The sequence below is a fragment of the Pezoporus occidentalis genome, unplaced genomic scaffold, assembly GCF_034315485.1.
Source record: "Pezoporus occidentalis ecotype Australia unplaced genomic scaffold, CSIRO_AGI_Poc_V1 ctg16, whole genome shotgun sequence".
Lineage (NCBI taxonomy): Eukaryota > Metazoa > Chordata > Aves > Psittaciformes > Psittacidae > Pezoporus > Pezoporus occidentalis.
This window is the reverse complement of record NW_026913425.1, coordinates 6325013-6343920: the sequence shown is the minus strand read 5'-3', so window position 1 is coordinate 6343920 and position 18908 is coordinate 6325013. Positions and strand designations below refer to the sequence as shown.

The following is an 18908-nucleotide window of genomic DNA, read 5'->3' as shown; positions in this document are numbered from 1 at the left end:
TCAGAGTCTTAGCAGAGTAAAAGTGGGTCCTAACCATGGATGAAAGAACATGTTAGGAGCAAAAGCTGCGAAAAACGTCAGCCACCCTTTGATTTTCTCCCTGTTTTCCCAGACTCCTGACAAAACGTCAGAGGCATAGGACAGAAACACACCTCTGATCTCAGTATTCATTTTTTCATAGTGCACCAAATTCCCTTCTTAAGTGAAAGCAGTTGTAGTGAAGCTGCATCTACTTTTCTTCTGTTCCTTTGTTGTTTGGTAGCTTGGGATGCCTATTTTACACATGGAGAACGTTCCTTGAAAGACAAATTTAGGTCTTTAAGAAGAATTATCAGCTATGTGATGATTCTGGGTTAATCTAGCTGTCTTTCAAAAAGCATATGACATGATCAACAGACTCTGGAGACTACTCAGAAGAGGTATTCCTTATGAATTCCTTGTGAACTCGTTAGAGTTCATTAGAGTCGAGTCAAAGGGGCACGTAGCTCAAAAACAAAATTGACAAACTCAGCTAGTGAGACTGAAGGTTGAAAGAACAGGGATAATTGCGTTGCCAGCCTGTGCTGGAGAGCACTGACATAGTACCATTTCTGTTGGGAAATGAAGCAGCTGAGCTTGTAGTACATAATGAAAAATCTATTTTGTTACCAGCCTTAAGTGATGGTTGAAAAATAAAAGAAAGGAAGGACGACTCTGGAATGAAATCTCTGCAGTTAAGTTTGAATAAGTAATTCACCTTCGTTAATGGCAGCTTATTCACTAAAAAAAATATGCTTGAAAATCTCTTACAAGCCTTTAGAGGTCCTTGGTGAGGAGCAGCTGCATAGCACCTCTTAATAGACTCAGACATTCAGAGTAAAAAGCTGTGATGTGATTGTGTGGAGGAGGGAAGAGCCAAAGGAACAGACAAAAGTAGGGAAATCAATTTTCTCTTGCTGTTGTTGCTGTTGCTTGTCATACCTTTGATGGATGACCATACAGGAGAGCACAGTATGAGGCCCACTAATGACTTCTTTACTCCTTGGGCTCTGGAAGATGTTTGGCTAGGTTACAGTTAATCTCCTCTTGCTAGACTGCGGGAGGCAATCTTTTCTTCACCTTCATCTTGCCCAACTGGTTACAGCCAGAAGTTACAAGCTGAGATTTACCTTGGCTGGGTAAGGAAGATGCTAACCGAACACAAGCCAGAAAAAGACAGTAAGAAAGAGCCAGAAGAATTAAATCAGAGGTTGGAATGTCCCTGCCCATGGCAGGGTGGTTGGAACTACATGATCTTAAGGTCCTCTCTAACCCTAACTATTCTATGATTCTAATAGTCATGCTTTGCTCATTATGGCAAACACAAAACTTAGTTTCATATATCAAGATATTTCCAGGTTGTACCTGGGGACACAGTGATCTACCATGGAGCTCAGACTTCACCACAAGAGGACTTAAATCTTTCCATTCAGGAAAATCAAAGATTACGTTAAAAGAAATTCCTGCTAATCTGCCTGGCAATAGCCGTACTGGGAGTTAGAGCATGGATCTGCCCACAGCTCCTGTCATATTCAAATCAAATGCCAAAATACCTCCCAGAAGAGAGGAACAAAGAGAGAGATTCTGTAGTTTCCTGAAGAAAACAAGTTTCTGAAACTCCCATGAAAAGTTACTTCCTTCCCAAGAAGTCCCCATTCTGTTGCTCTAACCCTCCTGCAACTGTACCGTTAGTCTGGGAAACTGCTGATCGACTGACACTCCTGTCTGTTCACCCTCCATCTTTAGATCCATTTTGACTGAGCCTACATCTTAGTGTCTGCTTCCTTCAAACAGTTCGGGACTTCAAGCAACTTCTGTTCAGGTGGAGCTGAGCAGAATCATCACCTTGCAGTATTTCTTTGGAAATCAGCAGTCTTGAAATCAGAAAACAAACTTCTGGTAGTCCTTCGGGAAGCCTTGGTTATACCCAGACACAGAATTTATGTGTCTCTTGAAGGTCTTCCATGTGTGTCATACATTATGCTCTGTAATCTGTTAGCATTTATTTAGTCTTTTTCTTGCCATAGTTTGCTAGCTCTATGGAATGTATTTAATCATCAATTTACGAAATAGGTTGAAGGGGAATTATGTGACAGTCACATATCAGTGATTCACAAGTCAGGAAATTCTGCTGTTGAAAAACCTGGTGAGTTTAAACATAAGTTGGCAGACTGTCCAGCACCACTGCCAGCAACAAGAGAAAACATAGAAGAGGAAGCCAGTTCTTTTATGGTTTTAATACAGCTAAAGCAGACAAGATTTGAGTAACACACATCAGCCGTCTGCACTTATCTGTATTTTTGTCTGAAATAAAATAGATATACTACATCCAGCAAGAATATTGCTGAATTTAGAATTATTTAATGAAGTTAGCAACAGACCACCATTAGCTCTGTGTTTAATTCAAGGAACTTTCTGCTGCTCAGTATCACTTATTTAATAATATAACAAAGAAAATGTAGTAGGGTTGGGATCTTCTTTCAGGTAGATACTGTTCAGTGTCTGTTTTCTACTTGTACTGAAAACATGAGTTGTTCAGGAGAGATTCAGGTCAAGCTTTTCTGGCTCAGCCTCCCTGGTATGAGCAGGAATTATTTAACAGAAGTGATTGCTTAACAATCAATATAAATATTTGACAGAATATGAGAACCGAGGTGATTATGTCTTCTCCATGGAGATGAAGCTTGGGTGCAATATCATGTGGAGCTCCAGATGTACTCTGCTCATCTGATTTAGTACATGGATAGCAAAGCTCTGGAATCAGAATTCTGGATTAACTTAATTCCTCCTTAAACAGAGGAATTCATTTCATGCACTTGAAATTCATACCTTACTGTAGGCTGAATTGATTTTTCAGTGTTGGACAAGACTTTTGAAGAATTTGCAAAAATTTACTCAACAATACGGAATCTTACACAGGCTTTGCTTAGTTTTGTTCTTAAATTTAGGTTTTGTTCAGCAAAAAAAAATATACTGAATATATGGATTTCTGTTAGCATGCAAGTGAATCTCCCTCTAGGGGGGAAACCAGAATTATTAGAGCTGTAGTGAGGATCAAGTAAAGTAATGAGCTTTAAAATAGTTATTTTGAAATGCAGAAGACGTTTATTTCACAGTAGCAAGCTCATTTGTGCTATCAGACATCCACTTAATTTACTACTGTATATTGAAAAAGGTCTTGGGTTGACACACTATAAAAACTTACAGTGTTCATAGTAACATAGATGTAAATGGTGCATGTGACTGTTTCTGGGGGCTTGAAGTTCAAATTTATGATAGCAGAATTGTCCCTTACCTTTCTAGATGATCCAGTTTACAACAGGATGACAGTCTACATATGACACGCTTATGTGTGATTTGTGGCTGTTACTTTTCAGTGATGTTTTCACAGCTGAATGGCAAGTAATGCTGTACTCTGGGAAAAGAAGAGCAGCCTTCCAAAAACTGAGTCTGACACATGTGGTTGACCCTCATTAACGCATGGGATACAGTTTACCAAGGCTGTTCTGACAGAGTGCTATTAAGATTCAACGAGTTATACAAGGAATATGCTTTCTTTTTATGGAAAAAGTTTTGCAATTTTTATTCAGATTTTATTCTGTTCTGCTCTTTGCTCTTCTTTTCCCTGTCATTACTTTGGTTTATTCATCAGAGCTCCTCTCAAATTGTTTCTTATTCCTCCATTTTTCCCTTTTGTAACTTTCTTTCACTTGTCTTCCGTAAAGAGTACTGTAATTTGTTTCAACAGTCTGGTGCAAAATATGTTTTAAGTTAGGAGAGAAGAACTGCCCATTCTCAGTAGAATATAGAAACACGTGGTAACTCCCATTATTGATGTATTTCTCTTTCACTTTAGGTGCGCTTAATGATCACAGATGCCGCAAGACACAAGCTCCTTGTACTGACCGGACAATGCTTTGAAAACACAGGAGAACTCATTCTTCAGTCAGGGTCCTTCTCCTTCCAGAACTTCATTGAGATCTTCACAGATCAAGAGGTGTGTTCAGAAAAGTGTCTTCCACACATTGTCATGTGATGGCAGAGGTTTCTAAAAGACTAAAAATGGCCTTCTGTGTTGGTAGAGCTATCATTGGCAGCCTGATGCTGATGCTTTTACTCGTCAGTATAGGCTTTCTTTCAAACATTTTATTAATTGGCTTTAGATTAGATGTAAATTGCTTACCAAAATAATTAAATTTTAATTTGGGAAATTACACTATAAACTCCAAACACATAAAATCAAGGAACCTTTGGACAATGGAAGGATATAGTGTTGTGCTTAAAATATACTTTTTATTTACCTAAGGTGCACATACACAGCAGGCAGATTGACACCAGGTTATTTCTTGGTGGCAGCTAAGTAATAGGTGACATTAAATAAGACAGAGGCTGTCTGTAGGAAAGCTGTCGTTTTTTTGCATGGCCTATCTGCTTGGGTTCTTTATAGTAGTGTTAAATATTTGGCCAGTAAATCTTGTGATTTTTACGTACCAGAAAGATATGTATAAGGTATGCCAGTACTTAATGCTGTGTGCTTCATGACTTGTTGTTTTGCTGTCTTGCTTAATGTACTGTGTCTGAAAGCTCCCATGGGGGAGGAACCCATAGTAAACAAGCTGTCACACTTAATTTGGCTGCTGCATAAGTATATATTTAAATAAACTATATGGCTGCATCCCTAGGAATTTAGTTTCCAAAATTCATTAGGAGCATGTCAGTGGAATGAAATTTGAAAGTTCAGTGCTGAAAAAGTCAAGCTTGCACAGCTCCAACATGACATTATGGTATTCATTTAATCCTGTTCTCAAAGCCTCTTTGTTCAGCATATGGTTGTAGGTTAAGGAAAGATCTGGGTTCTTGCTCTCTGAAATACGTGTGACACCTAAAATTCACTAGCAGTATGCAGAGTTAGTTACTTTCTTAAGAAATTCCAAATCCAAGCTCCTTGCATCTCTGATTAGTTAGCAACACATTACTACTTTATGACTATATGCAAAAACTAGGGGCAAATCTTACCATTATCATTAGGAATTGAAACTGTTGGCTGGAAAGCAGAGGGGTGGTGATTGGCAATACATTTCAGCCACCAAGGATTTGCTACAGTGATGGGTACACAGGACATACTCCCATGGGCTATGAGTAAGGCTCACTTGGCTGTCTCTGTGGCTGTCAGCAGGCTCAACAGCCAGCTGCCGTGGCTCTTTGAAAGTGTTGGCTTCCAGCTTGTTGCTTCTGAAACCCTGGGCTCTCACTGCTTCTACAAGGTTTCACAAAGGCAAAGAAAGGTTGCATTTACCATACTGCAGTCTGTGCATGTGACATTTTTTAAACAAGGGAGCCATTACCAGGAAAATGTCAGGTGGGCTATGAATGGGGAAAAAGGTTAGAAAAAAGGGCTAGAAAAAAATGATTAGTGGTTTCCTTTGTGTTATCAAATAGCGTAAGCAGTTGAACTGTAGATACCCTTGGTGTCACCATTTGAAATGCAAATCCATTGAGGTCATATCTGAGGTATTACAGAACTTGCTATTCCTAACTGATATGATCTATGTCTGGAATAATTTTTCTCCAACTTTTCATTGTCCTATGCTATCAGTGGTTTAACACCGTATTATGAGTGCCAACTTTTAGGAGAGAATTAGAATTTAGGAGTATGAAGCAGAAATCCAAATATGATACAATGCGAACTGGAGAGGATCAAGCCCAAACCCTGGCCCAGTGTATTCATTAGCTTAGTATATTACGATATTTTTTTTATCTAGCCAGATAATTTGCACAGAAAATGAGAAACTCTACACATGTGTGCAACAGACTCAGATTTATTTATCCAAAGGAAGTGATCATTTACTACTTTTGTCTCTCCCTGATAATCAGAGACATAGCATATGAGTATTCTTGAGATTCTAGATCTATTTCAGACCTGTGGTCTGTGTTGCCCCTTTCTCTTATTTCTGCAATAAACAATAGAAATGGTTCTCCTATTTTCCTTATCTTTCATCCTTTTCAGCACTTTTTTTTTTAATTTTGTTTTGCTTGTTTTTTTTTTTTTTCCATTGCTCCTTTTCGGACAAAGCCACATCTGACAGATTAGTGAGATTTATTTATACTCCTGTCAAATGGCTTGGATACTAAGTAGGGCTGACAAAGGAAGATAGAAAATCTGCTTTACTTAGGTATTGGCTGGATTACTTTTCTTTGGATAACAGCCACTGCATCTTTTTTGAGTTTTACTTATTCTTAAATGCTGAAAATAAATTATGTAGCACAAAGAAAGGGGGACATACACACATGAAAGCATGAAGAGGTCTAATGCAGTTAAACATAATTAAATTTTTATATATTCATTTCTTCTGATGGTTCAGCTTGTGGTCCAGGAATTTCAGATTACTCAGCTGTAACATAATCTCTATCATCTTTATGAAATCTGTTCTTACATCTTGCTTCTCTGCAGAGAAGGTTGTGGTATTTTGCATGATGAAGTGCTGGCATATTTTCCACTGACCTATAGCCTTATTATGTCTGAATTACTTCTTCAAAGAAGAAGTTTACATAATTCTGGTGGTCTCTTTGTTAAGAGTAAATAGAACAGAAATGGACAACACCCTAATTGTCAGTAAAAAAAAAAAAAAAAAAAATCAAAAGAAAGTTGGAACTGGGAGAAAGCGTAAAGTATGTCACACTTTTTCAAGTTTGTTCATCTGCTAATCTGGGACCATCAAATACTGGTTTTTCATTCAGATTGGAACAGAAACAGCTCTTCATACTATGGCATAGAACTTCTTATTTTCTGTGCCTTTATTTCAGCAGCTTATTTTGGTACCAGTATGTTATCAAATACTGTCAAAATTAATGGAGTTATTCTAGGCTACTTTCATGGTCCATGAGCTTAAAATCAAAATGATACAAGGGCGTTTTTTCCCCTAACAATTTTTTTCTGGCTCTTTCTTTGGCCCTGTGCCTCATGGCCTCTGAAACACAAAACTTGGAACTGTTTTCATTTCTGTAGCATAACTCATTTCTCAGTGTTCCTGAAAGCTCTCCTGCAGTCAGTTGTGCTGTTGTGGGAGTGCTGCTGGCTTTTCAGGAGCCAGCCTGCAGAAAACAGATTGCAGTAACAATGGTGCAGTGGAATATATCCCATGAGAGCAGGGGTGAGGAAGGCAGCTGTCCCTGGGAGGACACTGGCTTCCTCTCCTTGCTGTCTGCCTGATACGAGGATGTGCTTTGTCCCTTATGTATTTGTTGGCTTTTCTAGGGGGACTGGGGCAGCAGGAAGACTCATGAGCCAGTTGTAGAGATAGGGGCAGCTTGGGTAGCATTAGCCTTACAGTCCTCATAGCCTCTTAATGTCAAAGCTTGTACCATCCTTCTCTAAAGGGTAGATGAGGGAAGGGGGAACCTTGGGGTACTGTTGTATTTTGGGCTATAGGAATCAGGAATAAGGTTCTTCTTGGTATTTATAAAAACACAATAGTAAAATAACTGTGATAACAGCTTCCTTTAGCTTCCAGAATGGGTACTCACCAGTGCAGAAGCAATGAAAAAGTTTTTATCTGTTTGATCAGGAAATACTACCTTTTGACTTTAATTATCATAAAAAAAAAAAGATTAATTTATATGCATCCTCTTGTGTTTTTGTTTTATAACCCTAGATTGGTGAATTACTGAGCACCACACACCCAGCCAACAAAGCCAGCCTAACTCTTTTCTGCCCTGAGGAAGGAGACTGGAAAAATTCCAGTCTTGACAGACACAACCTTCAAGATTTCATTAACATTAAACTCAACTCGTCTTCCATATTGCCCGAAATGGAAGGACTTTCTGAATTCACTGAGTATCTGTCAGAATCAGTAGAAGTGCCATCACCTTTCGACATTTTGGAGCCTCCAACCTCAGGAGGCTTCTTGAAACTCTCCAAACCCTGCTGTTACATTTTCCCAGGAGGAAGAGGCGACTCTGCATTGTTTGCAGTGAATGGATTCAACATGCTCATCAATGGAGGTTCTGAAAGAAAATCATGCTTTTGGAAACTTATCCGGCACTTGGACAGGGTAGATTCCATTCTGCTCACTCACATTGGAGATGATAACCTGCCAGGAATCAATAGCATGCTTCAGCGAAAGATAGCTGAACTAGAAGAGGAACAGTCACAAGGGTCTACTACCAACAGTGACTGGATGAAAAATCTGATCTCACCTGATTTAGGAGTTGTATTCCTTAATGTACCCGAGAACCTGAAGAACCTGGATCCTAACTTCAGAGTAAAAAGAAGTGTAGAAGAAGCTTGTTTTACTCTCCAGTACTTAAATAAATTGTCTATGAAACCAGAACCTCTTCACAGAAATATGGGAAATACCATTGACCCCATCATTTTATTTCAGAAAATGGGAGTCGGCAAACTTGAGATGTATGTCCTTAATCCTGTCAAAAATAGCAAAGAGATGCAATATTTTATGCAGCAGTGGAGTGGTAGTAACAAAGATAAAGCTGAATTCCTGCTACCAAATGGCCAAGAACTAGACATTCCATTATCCTACTTCACCTCTGTCTCATCCTTGATTGTCTGGCATCCAGCTAATCCTGCAGAAAAAATAATCCGAGTTCTGTTTCCTGGAAACAGCACCCAATATAATATTCTAGAAGGACTAGAAAAACTCAAACACTTGGACTTCCTTAAACAACCAACAGTTACACAAAAAGACCTAACTGGAAACATTGCTACTGGGGCTGTGAAACAAGGAAAGTTGAAACAACGAACAGACAGCAAGGAGAGTCTCAAGCCTGCTGCAAAGACACCACCAAGCAAGCCTGTCAGAAAAGAATCTAAAGAAGAAGCACCAGAGCCTGCAAAACCTAGTCCAGTACCAGAAAAGCTTCAGAAGTTGGAAAGCAAAGAAAAGGTTTCAGTTAAAAAAGAGAAACCAGCAAAAGTGGAGACCAAACCTGTAGTGGCAGAAAAAGACATAACAAGTAAAGAAGAACAATTAATAAAATCTGAAACTCCTGAAAAACAAACTACAGATGTAAAACCAAAAGTGTCTAAGGAGAAGCCAATTAAAAAGGAAGTCAAAGCAAAACCTGAAGAAAAGAAAGAGGAAAAAGAAAAACCAAAGAAAGAGTTTTCTAAGAAAGAGGAGAAAACACCCGTCAAAAAAGAGGAAAAACACAAAAAAGAAGAGATCAAGAAAGAAGTTAAAAAAGAGGTGAAAAAAGAAGAGAAGAAGGAAACTAAGAAGGAAGTAAAGAAAGAAGCCCCACCAAAGGAAGCTAAAAAAGAGGCTAAAAAAGAAGAGAAGAAGGAAATTAAGAAGGAAGAAAAAGAAACCAAAAAGGACATCAAAAAAGTTCCTAAAGAAACGAAGAAGACAGCCACTACTTCAGCTGAATCCAAAAAGCCAGCAGCAAAGCCTAAGCTGCAAAAGAAGGAGGAACCTGCTAAAAAAGAAGCGGCACCTGCTGGAAAGCCAAAGGAAAAAGGAAAAGTGAAGATTGTGAAGAAGGAGATCAAAGTCAGTGGAGCACAGGCTGCCCTTGCAGCAGTTGGAGTTGCTGCCACAACTGTAGCAGCTGTAGCAACTGCAGAAATAGCTGCCAGTGGAAAGGAACTTGAAGCAGAGAGGTCCCTTATGTCCTCACCAGAGGATTTAACAAAGGATTTTGAGGAATTAAAAGCTGAAGAAGTAGAAACAAAACAAGGAACAAAACCTGAAGTTGTACTTATAAAGGATGAACTAAAACTCACTGGCACAGTACAAAAAGAGGGCTTGGAAGTACAAAAAGAAAAATTAGATCATGAAGGACCTGCCGAGTCCTCTGATGAAGGCATAACGACCACAGAGGCTGAGGGTGAGCTTGAACAGACACCTGAAGAGCTGGAACCTGTGGAAAAGAACAGAGTTGATGACAACGAAAAGTTTGAAGATGAGGGAACTGGCTTGGAAGAATCATCTGAAGCAGGAGATTATGAGGAAAAGGCAGAGACAGAAGAAGCTGAAGAAAGAGGTGAAAATGAAGAAGAAAAGACATCACTGGACACCACAAGACCATATATGGAGGAGCCACAAAAAGCTGAAGAAATAATGGCTGAGACAGATGCTAACGTTAAAGATGAAAAGTATATCGAAAAGGCATATTATGAGGCATCAGATGAACGTGCTGAGGAAGACAGGGAAGAAGCAATAGAAAAGGCAGAAACTGAAGAGATTGAAGAAGATGATGAAGACAAAGCAGAAGACATCAGAGATGAAGAAGAAACTGAAAAAATAGAAGCTGAAGAAGATTATGTGATGGCTGTGGTAGACAAAGCTGCAGAAGCTGGTGAAGTTGAAGATAAATATGGCCTACTCATAATTACACCGACAAAACGCTCAGAGCCTCAGTCTCCAGCAGTTGAACCAGCCTCTTCCATCCATGATGAGACATTACCTGGTGGTTCAGAAAGTGAAGCTACTGTTTCTGATGAAGAAAATAGAGAAGATCAGCCTGAGGAATTCACTGCTACTTCAGGTTACACACAGTCTACCATTGAAATATCCAGTGAGCCAACTCCAATGGATGAAATGTCAACACCCCGAGATGTCATGAGTGATGAAACTAACAATGAGGAAAGTGAATCACCCTCTCAGGAGTATGTGAATATTACCAAGTATGAGACATCACTGTACTCTCAAGAGTTTGGCAGACCTAAACTTTCTCCACTTCCAGATGCTAATAATGGTTTATCTGAAGGATCCAAAACAGAGGCCACAGAAGGTAAAGACTATAATGCCTCGGCTTCCACTATCTCTCCACCTTCTTCATTAGAGGAGGACAAATTCTGCAAATCTGTATTCCAAGATGTATACCGGCAGAAAGAAAGTGAAATCCAAGGCACTACCAAACTAGAAATCAAAGAACCCTATCAAGAAGATCTTGGTGGAAAACGTAGTCTAGCAAAGAGTCCAGTTGACAGTTTGTCTCCTCCATCACCCATTGCCAAAACGCCATTGAGTGAACGTAGTGTGAACTTTTCACTCACTCCTAATGAGATCAAGGTCTCATCTGAGCCTGTCCCCACCGCTACATTGCCTGATGTACATCAAGAAGTTGCTGAAGAGCATTGTGCAAGCCCTGAAGAGAAAACATTAGAAGTAGCATCTCCCTCACAGTCTGCTGCTGGTAGTGCTGGCCACACACCTTATTATCAGTCTCCCACTGATGAGAAGTCCAGTCAGCTTCCATCTGAAACCAGTGAAAGGTCAACAGAAGCTCCTGTCTGCTTTGAATTCAGTGAAGTCAAGGATGAGTCTGCAAGACCCAGAATAAGCCCTATGGATGAGCCTGTACCAGATTCAGAATCTCCCATTGAGAAAGTTCTCTCCCCTCTGAGGAGTCCACCACTGATAGGTTCAGAGACCAGTTATGATACATTTTTGAGTGCTGATTTAAAGTCTCCCACCAGAGATTATGGAAGTCTTTCTGAGGGGAAACCTGAAAAATTAAAATCACCAGTTCAGATGAGCCCAGGTTCTGAAGCCAGCTCTGTGGGCCTTTTCCAAGAAAAACAAGATGAAAAAAGCATGGAGTTTATGGTAATTAAAGAAGGCTTCAGCCTAGAAAGGAAAATGGAGGATACAGAACCCAGCAGCTCCCAGTCTTCACTGGTCCTGGATGAGCGCAAGTTGGCGGGTGATCTCTCACCTACTCAAATAGATATCAGTCAGTTTGGTTCTTTAAAAGAAGATACCAAAATGTCAATTTCTGAAGGCACTGTTTCTGACAAGTCTGCGACTCCTGTTGATGAAGCGGTAGCAGAAGACACCTATTCCCATATAGAAGGAGTAGCTTCTGTTTCTACAGCATCTGTTGCTACTAGTTCATTTCCAGAACCAACTACAGATGATGTATCTCCTTCTTTGCATGCTGAGGTTGGATCTCCCCACTCTACCGAAGTTGATGATTCCCTTTCAGTGTCAGTTGTACAAACACCAACAACTTTTCAGGAAACAGAAATGTCTCCATCTAAGGAAGAGTGCCCAAGACCCATGTCGATTTCTCCACCAGATTTCTCACCTAAAACCGCAAAATCAAGAACACCGGTGCATGATCACAGATCTCCTGAGCAGTCAACTATGTCAGTAGAATTTGGTCAGGAGTCCCCTGAGCAGTCTTTAGCAATGGACTTTAGTAGGCAATCTCCAGAATACCCTACTGTAGGCACTAGTGTACACCATATATCTGAAAATGGACCAACAGAGGTAGATTATAGCCCTTCAGATATACAGGAGCCTACTTTTGCAAGGAAGATTTCTCCTGTGGAGCATTCATCTTACTCTCAGGAGAAAGATATTTCAGAAATCATTTCAGTTTCTCAAATTGAAGCTTCATCCTCAACTTCATCAGCTCATACACCTTCCCAGGTAGCTTCACCACTGCCAGAAGAAACTTTTTCAGGTGCTGTTCCACCTAGAGATATGTCACTACATTCTTCTTTTACCTCAGAAAAGGTGCAGAGCCTAGGAGAAAAGCTGTCACCAAAGTCTGACCTATCTCCATTAACTCCAAGGGAATCTTCTCCTCTGTTCTCTCCTACTTTTCCAGATTCACCTCCTGCAATTGCGGAAGTGGTGTCAGCCAGTCACACACCTTTGTTGTCACTGCAGGTGTCTCCTGCCAAAGCATTTGGTTACCAGGAACCCCTAACAAAGCACAGTCCAGAGCCTTTACTCAGCCCAGAAAAAGAAGATTCAGACAAAAGCAGGTCACCAGAAGAACTTAGCTATTCTTATGAGGCCACAGAGAAAACTACTAGGTCACCAGGGGATATTAGCTATGCCTATGAGGCAGCTGGAAAACCTACTAGATCAATTCAGGCCACAGATTATTCCTATGAGACAACTGAGAAAACTACTAAGTCACCTGAGGCCGCAGATTATTCCTACGAGATAATTGCAAAAAATATCAGGTCATCCGAGGCCACAGATTATTCTTATGAGATGATTGGGAAAACCACCAGGTCACCTGGGGACACAGATTATTCCTATGAGACAATTGGGAAAACCACCAAATCACCCATGGACACAGATTATTCCTATGAGACAATTGGGAAAACCACCAAATCACTTGGGGACGCGGATTATTCCTATGAGACAATTGGGAAAACCACCAAATCACCTGAGGCCACAGATTATTCCTATGAGAGAAATGGGAAAGCTACCAGATCACCTGATAGTATGGATTACTCCTATGACACAACAGGGAAAACAGTAACTAGATCACCAGAAGCCATTAGCTACAGCTATGAGACAACTGGGAGAACCACCAGGTCACCAGAGGCGATGACTTACTCCTATGACACAACTGCGAAAGCCTCCAGTTCACCTGAAGCCACAGATTATTCGTTTGAGACAACTGGGAGAGCCACCAGGTCACCTGAAGCTACTAGCTATTCCTACGAAGAAAGCGCACATTTCACTCCAGGAAAATCTCTAGCAGAATCCCGTCAAGATGTTGACCTATGCCTTGTGTCCTCTTGTGAATACAAACATCCCAAGACTGAACTTTCACCCTCCTTCATCAACCCAAACCCTCTTGAGTGGTTTGCAAGTGAAGAACAGTCTCAAGACCAAGACAAGCCATTAACTCAGTCTGGGGGAGCTCAGCCACCTTCGGGGGGAAAGCAGCAAGGGCGGCAGTGTGATGAAACCCCTCCCACATCTGTGAGCGAGTCTGCACCATCACAGACAGATTCAGATGTTCCCCCCGAGACTGAGGAATGTCCTTCCATTACTGCAGATGCTAACATTGACTCAGAAGATGAGTCAGAAACCATCCCAACGGACAAGACAATTACATACAAACACATTGACCCGCCGCCTGTCCCAATGCAGGATCGCAGCCCTTCCCCTAGGCACCCTGATGTTTCCATGGTTGATCCAGAGGCTCTGCCTGTTGATCAGAATTTAGGTAAACCTTTGAAGAAGGATCTTAAAGAAAAGACGAAGACAAAAAAGCAGGGTACTAAGACCAAGTCATCTTCTCCTGTTAAGAAAAGTGATGGTAAATCAAAACAAGTGGCTTCACCAAAGCCAGCTATAAAAGATTCGTTAGACAAGATTTCCAAAACAGCTTCTCCAAAAAAGAAGGAGTCTGTGGAGAAGGCAACCAAAAATATCTCTAACCCAGAAGTAAAGTCTAGAGTGGAAGAGAAAGATAAAGACACCAAGAATGCAGCAAATACATCGGTATCCAAGTCAGCAAAGACTGCAACCACAGGTAAAGACAGATAGCAGTTTCCTAGTGTTAAGATTTCCTTTGCTGTTGCAGTGAAGTTAGTTTGCCTTTATACCAGTTGATAATGTGGTTTGTAGCAAATTCCCAAAGAAAGCCAAGGTGTAAAGGCCACATTTAAATGCATGAATTTCACTAATTTAACTGTTGTAATTTAAGAAACTCCATGTGTTAGCTTGCTCAAACAGCACATAAAATATAAAGAACTTAGTACTAGCTATTTAAACTGATAAGCACCTAATAGAATTAGAAGTACCACTTTTGTAGGTGAAGTCAGTATCAAAATGAACCGATTTATACATTTTAAGAAGCATTTTAAGAATGAACCGATTTATACATTTTAAGAAGCATAATATACATTTTAAGCAGGCATATTTCTCTTAACATAAATTAATGCAATTTAATATTATGGAGAGCCAAAGGTACTATTGGCCATTGGATGCTCTTATTACTTTGCTGGATTAATTTTAAAAGTAGTGTTTAAAAAATTATAGGAGTAGTAACAGCACTTCCAGTGAACTGAGCATGTACATCACATAATCCGTTTAAGGTATTATACTGTCAGCGATGACTGAACATATAGAATGTTAATGTCATTTTGAATGATTGTTGTGTATTCTAAAATACCAGCAAAATATGAATTAGATTACTGAAGGAGGCATTGTGCTAACAGTTTTTTTTCCAGCAGGTCTTGTTAGAGAGTGTGTGGAGGATACTTTGATTTTGCTGTTGTCAAGGCTAATGTTCTCTTGAAAGCTTTTTTACAAGGAGCAGATCTAGGATTCAGTACAAACCAGCATTCAACTGTCTTCAGCTTCCCCATTTGAGGATTCAGCAGTCAAACACTTGTTTTCAGTTCTCTGAAGTACAAGTTCGTTGATCCTGCCAAATGCTTCTTTGACCCTCTTTCTCCTCATGTGTAGTAGCTTCCTGATGCACCTGTAAGGCAGTCTGAGCACATCAACAGCTAATACATCCTGCTATGTGCTGATACCCCACTGCTTCAAATCTGCATGGCTCTCTCTATGACCCTAGGTTTTATAATTATGTATACCTGAAACTTTGAAAAAGTTATACTTCTTAGCGTGGAAAGTAATACCACCATTTATTGAATGATAATTCAGTAATCACAGCCCTGTGTAGTAATTGTTGGATAATAGTAGTGTATTACTGGGAGCTGTTCAATCAATTTATTGTTACATAGTAGTGAGGTTTTATTGTATTATATAGTTGCAGGTTTCCAGGTTTTAACTCCCATTGCAGTTCAGTGGTAATTTGGGTACAACAAAGTTGAAACATGTCATTAGATGTGAGAGGGTAATGCTGTAATTGAACACATTTCATCTCAGCAGTTATAACAGTAATTAATAAAGTCATGTTTTTAACCAGCCTGAGACATATTCTTTTGTTGTTTGCTTTCTAAAGGACCTGGGAATACCAAGGTGGCAAAATCCACAGCAGTGCCTCCAGGACCTCCAGTGTATTTGGATCTGGTGTACATTCCCAACCACAGCAACAGCAAGAACGTCGATATTGAGTTTTTCAAGAGGGTGCGGTCGTCATACTATGTGGTGAGCGGGAACGATTCTGCAGCTGAGGAGCCAAGCAGAGCTGTTCTGGACTCCCTGCTGGAGGGCAAGGCACAGTGGGAGAGTAACATACAGGTAGGCTTTTCACTTGTATCTCTACCTGGAAATTTAACCTTCTCTGGGAAGTAACTACGAGAAGCCAGGACACCTCTGGAGTAGATAGTGGCTGCCAAGGAATGGGCTCCCCAGCCTGGGCTACCTCATTTCACTGATGATGTGGGGGGACACACAAGTGAAGTACAGAGCTGTACTGCTCTGCACTCAGCTGCTCCCCAATTAGTGGCCCTTCTGACTGGCTCCTGATGAATAAAACAGTTGGGAGATGGTTTATAGGCCATTTGGCTGTTTCGTTGTGTTACTATTCTGCATATGATCCGAGGCTGAAAATGTTGGAGTTTGTAAGTAGGAAAGGAAAGTGAATGTTTTGTGGTTCATGTGGCAGTCACTTACACTTGGAAACTTCATGTGCCTTTCCATTAAGAAATAAAGAAAATATTTGGCCATAATCTGAAGAGGTATGAGATTACAGACTACAGACTGCCGTTTCTCTGGAAAACTGCATCTCAGCATTTTAGAAAAGCAACTACTTCTTTGCAGTCATTATTCCTTACCGACATGTTAATTTATTTCTTTCTATCTATCCATTTATCCAAGTATTTACTGCGTAAAGACCCAATCTTTTTAAAAAGGAAACATACTTGTTGCCTGGGTCTTCTTACAAAGGTATTTTTCTTATCAGCTGTTTCTGTTGTCCGTTCCTCAGGACTTCTCCTATTTTCTGTTGCAGGTGACCTTAATCCCAACCCATGACTCAGAAGTGATGCGGGAATGGTACCAGGAGACCCATGAGAAACAGCAGGACCTCAACATCATGGTTTTGGCAAGCAGCAGCACTGTTGTTATGCAAGATGAATCTTTTCCCGCATGCAAGATTGAACTGTAAGAACAACATACAACACAAGATTAAACTTTGGTTCCAGAAATTCTCCTGTTTGAAAACACTTTTTCTAAAAATTCAACCCAACTATTTCAACTGCTGAACTATATACCTGCCAAATGCTATACTGTGTCACAGTGATGCAAGTCACTAATGTTTTTCAGTCTTTGCTGATTGCTAAGGGAAATAACAGTATTCCCATAGTAGGGTTCAAATTACTGCAAAAATACAGATCCAGTTTCATCTCTGCTGAGCGTTTGGAAACCATGCACTAGCAACCCCAACTGACTTCTGCCAGGTAGAGGCATTTGCCCTCTAAAGAAACACAAAGAGAGAGAAAGAGAGAGAGGGGTAGGAGGAGAAAATAATAAGTAATTAGATCTACATTAGTCTCATGGCAATAGATGTATCGCTTGCTGCAGTCTGCTTATGCTCTCAAATGAAAAGAAAGTTTTAAATTTGTATCAATCTATCTATCTTAGCTATTGCAAGGGGATCCTTTTTTACAGAATTACGTTAGCTTGAAATTAAAAAGAAACAGAATATGTCTAGGAAGGGGTGTACAACCTAAATAATCATCAGCAGTTTTCCACTTTAATTTGAACTCTGCATACTGACATACCATAACAATCATAAACCAAATATGCACATAGTGTGCACCCTACCCAGAAGCCTAAAACCCTTCTTTCAACATGCAGAATTGATGGTCTGAGGCATGTTCCCAGTGATAGTCTACTCACTCCAGCCAGAATTGACCAGTCCACATGCTTGAACACGCATGCCCACTGTCAAGTAACTGAAGCAAAATACCAAAGCGGTACATACAGTAGACAATTTGCCTTAGAAAGTGACTTGAATGTACAAAGAAACTTGATGCACTTATTTTTTAATGCTGAGACAGCAAATTTATAAAACATCTGTGTAGGATCATTGTTATACCAGTAAAGAAGTGTGAGCATGCATGTGTGGTACTAGAAACCTATCTGACTGGTCAAATGGCTTGGTGCTATGAATTACGTTAGCTGTGTGAATGCTTCCTTGGTGCACCTGGACAGCTCAACAAGACAAGCATTTATCGGAAAGCTTCTTTTGCACTGTCGAAGCAAGATTGAAGTGGTGTCCAGTATCAGAGTTACAAAACTTAGTGAAACATTCAGAATGATGAAAAGGGTTACCTGTGAACCTGTACAGTATTCAACCTTCCTTTGTCTTATTTTATTAGTTTGATTTAAAAGTGAATACGGGAACAAATGTACAGAAACCTTTTTTTTAGTGCTGCAAAACTTTTAATAGATGAATTTTTAACAAGCGTTTTCATTTACAGGAAAATGCAAACAAAAAAATTTCAGGTGAAGGCAGTTTTTTAGTAGTTTTGTAAGGAAAGAAGTTATTTAAGGTTCTAGTGAGAATGGATATTGAGGTAAAATTTATTGAAAATAATCAACTGCCAATACCTTTTGGGGGATGGGGAGGATGGAAGGGCACCCTCGTACTAAAATTAGTCTATTGATGATGACAGAAAATGGAATTTGAAAAGCTGATTGCCTAATACAAGGGTGTAACCTACATTCTCAACCCTCACAAGATCTTGAAAAAGACAGAATAAGCAATAAGCTAAAATAAATAAGTCGCTCTTTCTCTCCTCTCCCCTCTCCTCTCTTCCTTCCTTGATCCTTTCTTCTCATTTCCTCTTCTTTTCTCCTTCTCCTCCTCTTCCTTTCCTTGCCTCTTCTGTTACCTTTCCTTTCCTATCCTTCCCTTCCCTTCAATTCCCTTTTTTTGCTTCTCTTTCCCTTTGCCCTTCCTCTCCCCCTTGCTTTCCTTCTCTACACTGATTGCAGAGGAACAGCATCACTGTTCAGTAATTTAAGACAGTTTGGATTTTCTAGTCTCAGAAATTTTACCCCAATTCAAAAAAAATCTTGTTACATTGTTGCAGGTTTGCAAATCTGAATTTAAAGAAGGCTTAAAAGCCTCCAGAATGGGGATATATGCTGGTCTGTATATAGACTGGCATTAAGTTTCACAATGTAGTGAACTATGACCTCATTTTGTTTTCTTTACTTATAATTTATTTCAATTTTACATTGTTAGGA

The 18908-nt window shown here is 39.9% G+C and overlaps 1 protein-coding gene across 1 annotated transcript in view; it reads left to right on the top strand.

Annotated features, from left to right (window-relative positions):
• Positions 1-18325, top strand: part of MAP1B (microtubule associated protein 1B) — a 68603-nt gene extending 50278 nt beyond the window's left edge. Inside the window, exons 4-7 of the mRNA XM_062612509.1 lie at positions 3875-4015; positions 7671-14271; positions 15712-15950; positions 16663-18325. Of these exons, the coding sequence (XP_062468493.1) occupies positions 3875-4015; positions 7671-14271; positions 15712-15950; positions 16663-16818 (7137 nt within the window). The 3' untranslated portion in view covers positions 16819-18325. The remainder of the gene's footprint in view (positions 1-3874; positions 4016-7670; positions 14272-15711; positions 15951-16662) is intronic.
• The last annotated feature ends 583 nt before the right edge of the window (positions 18326-18908 follow it).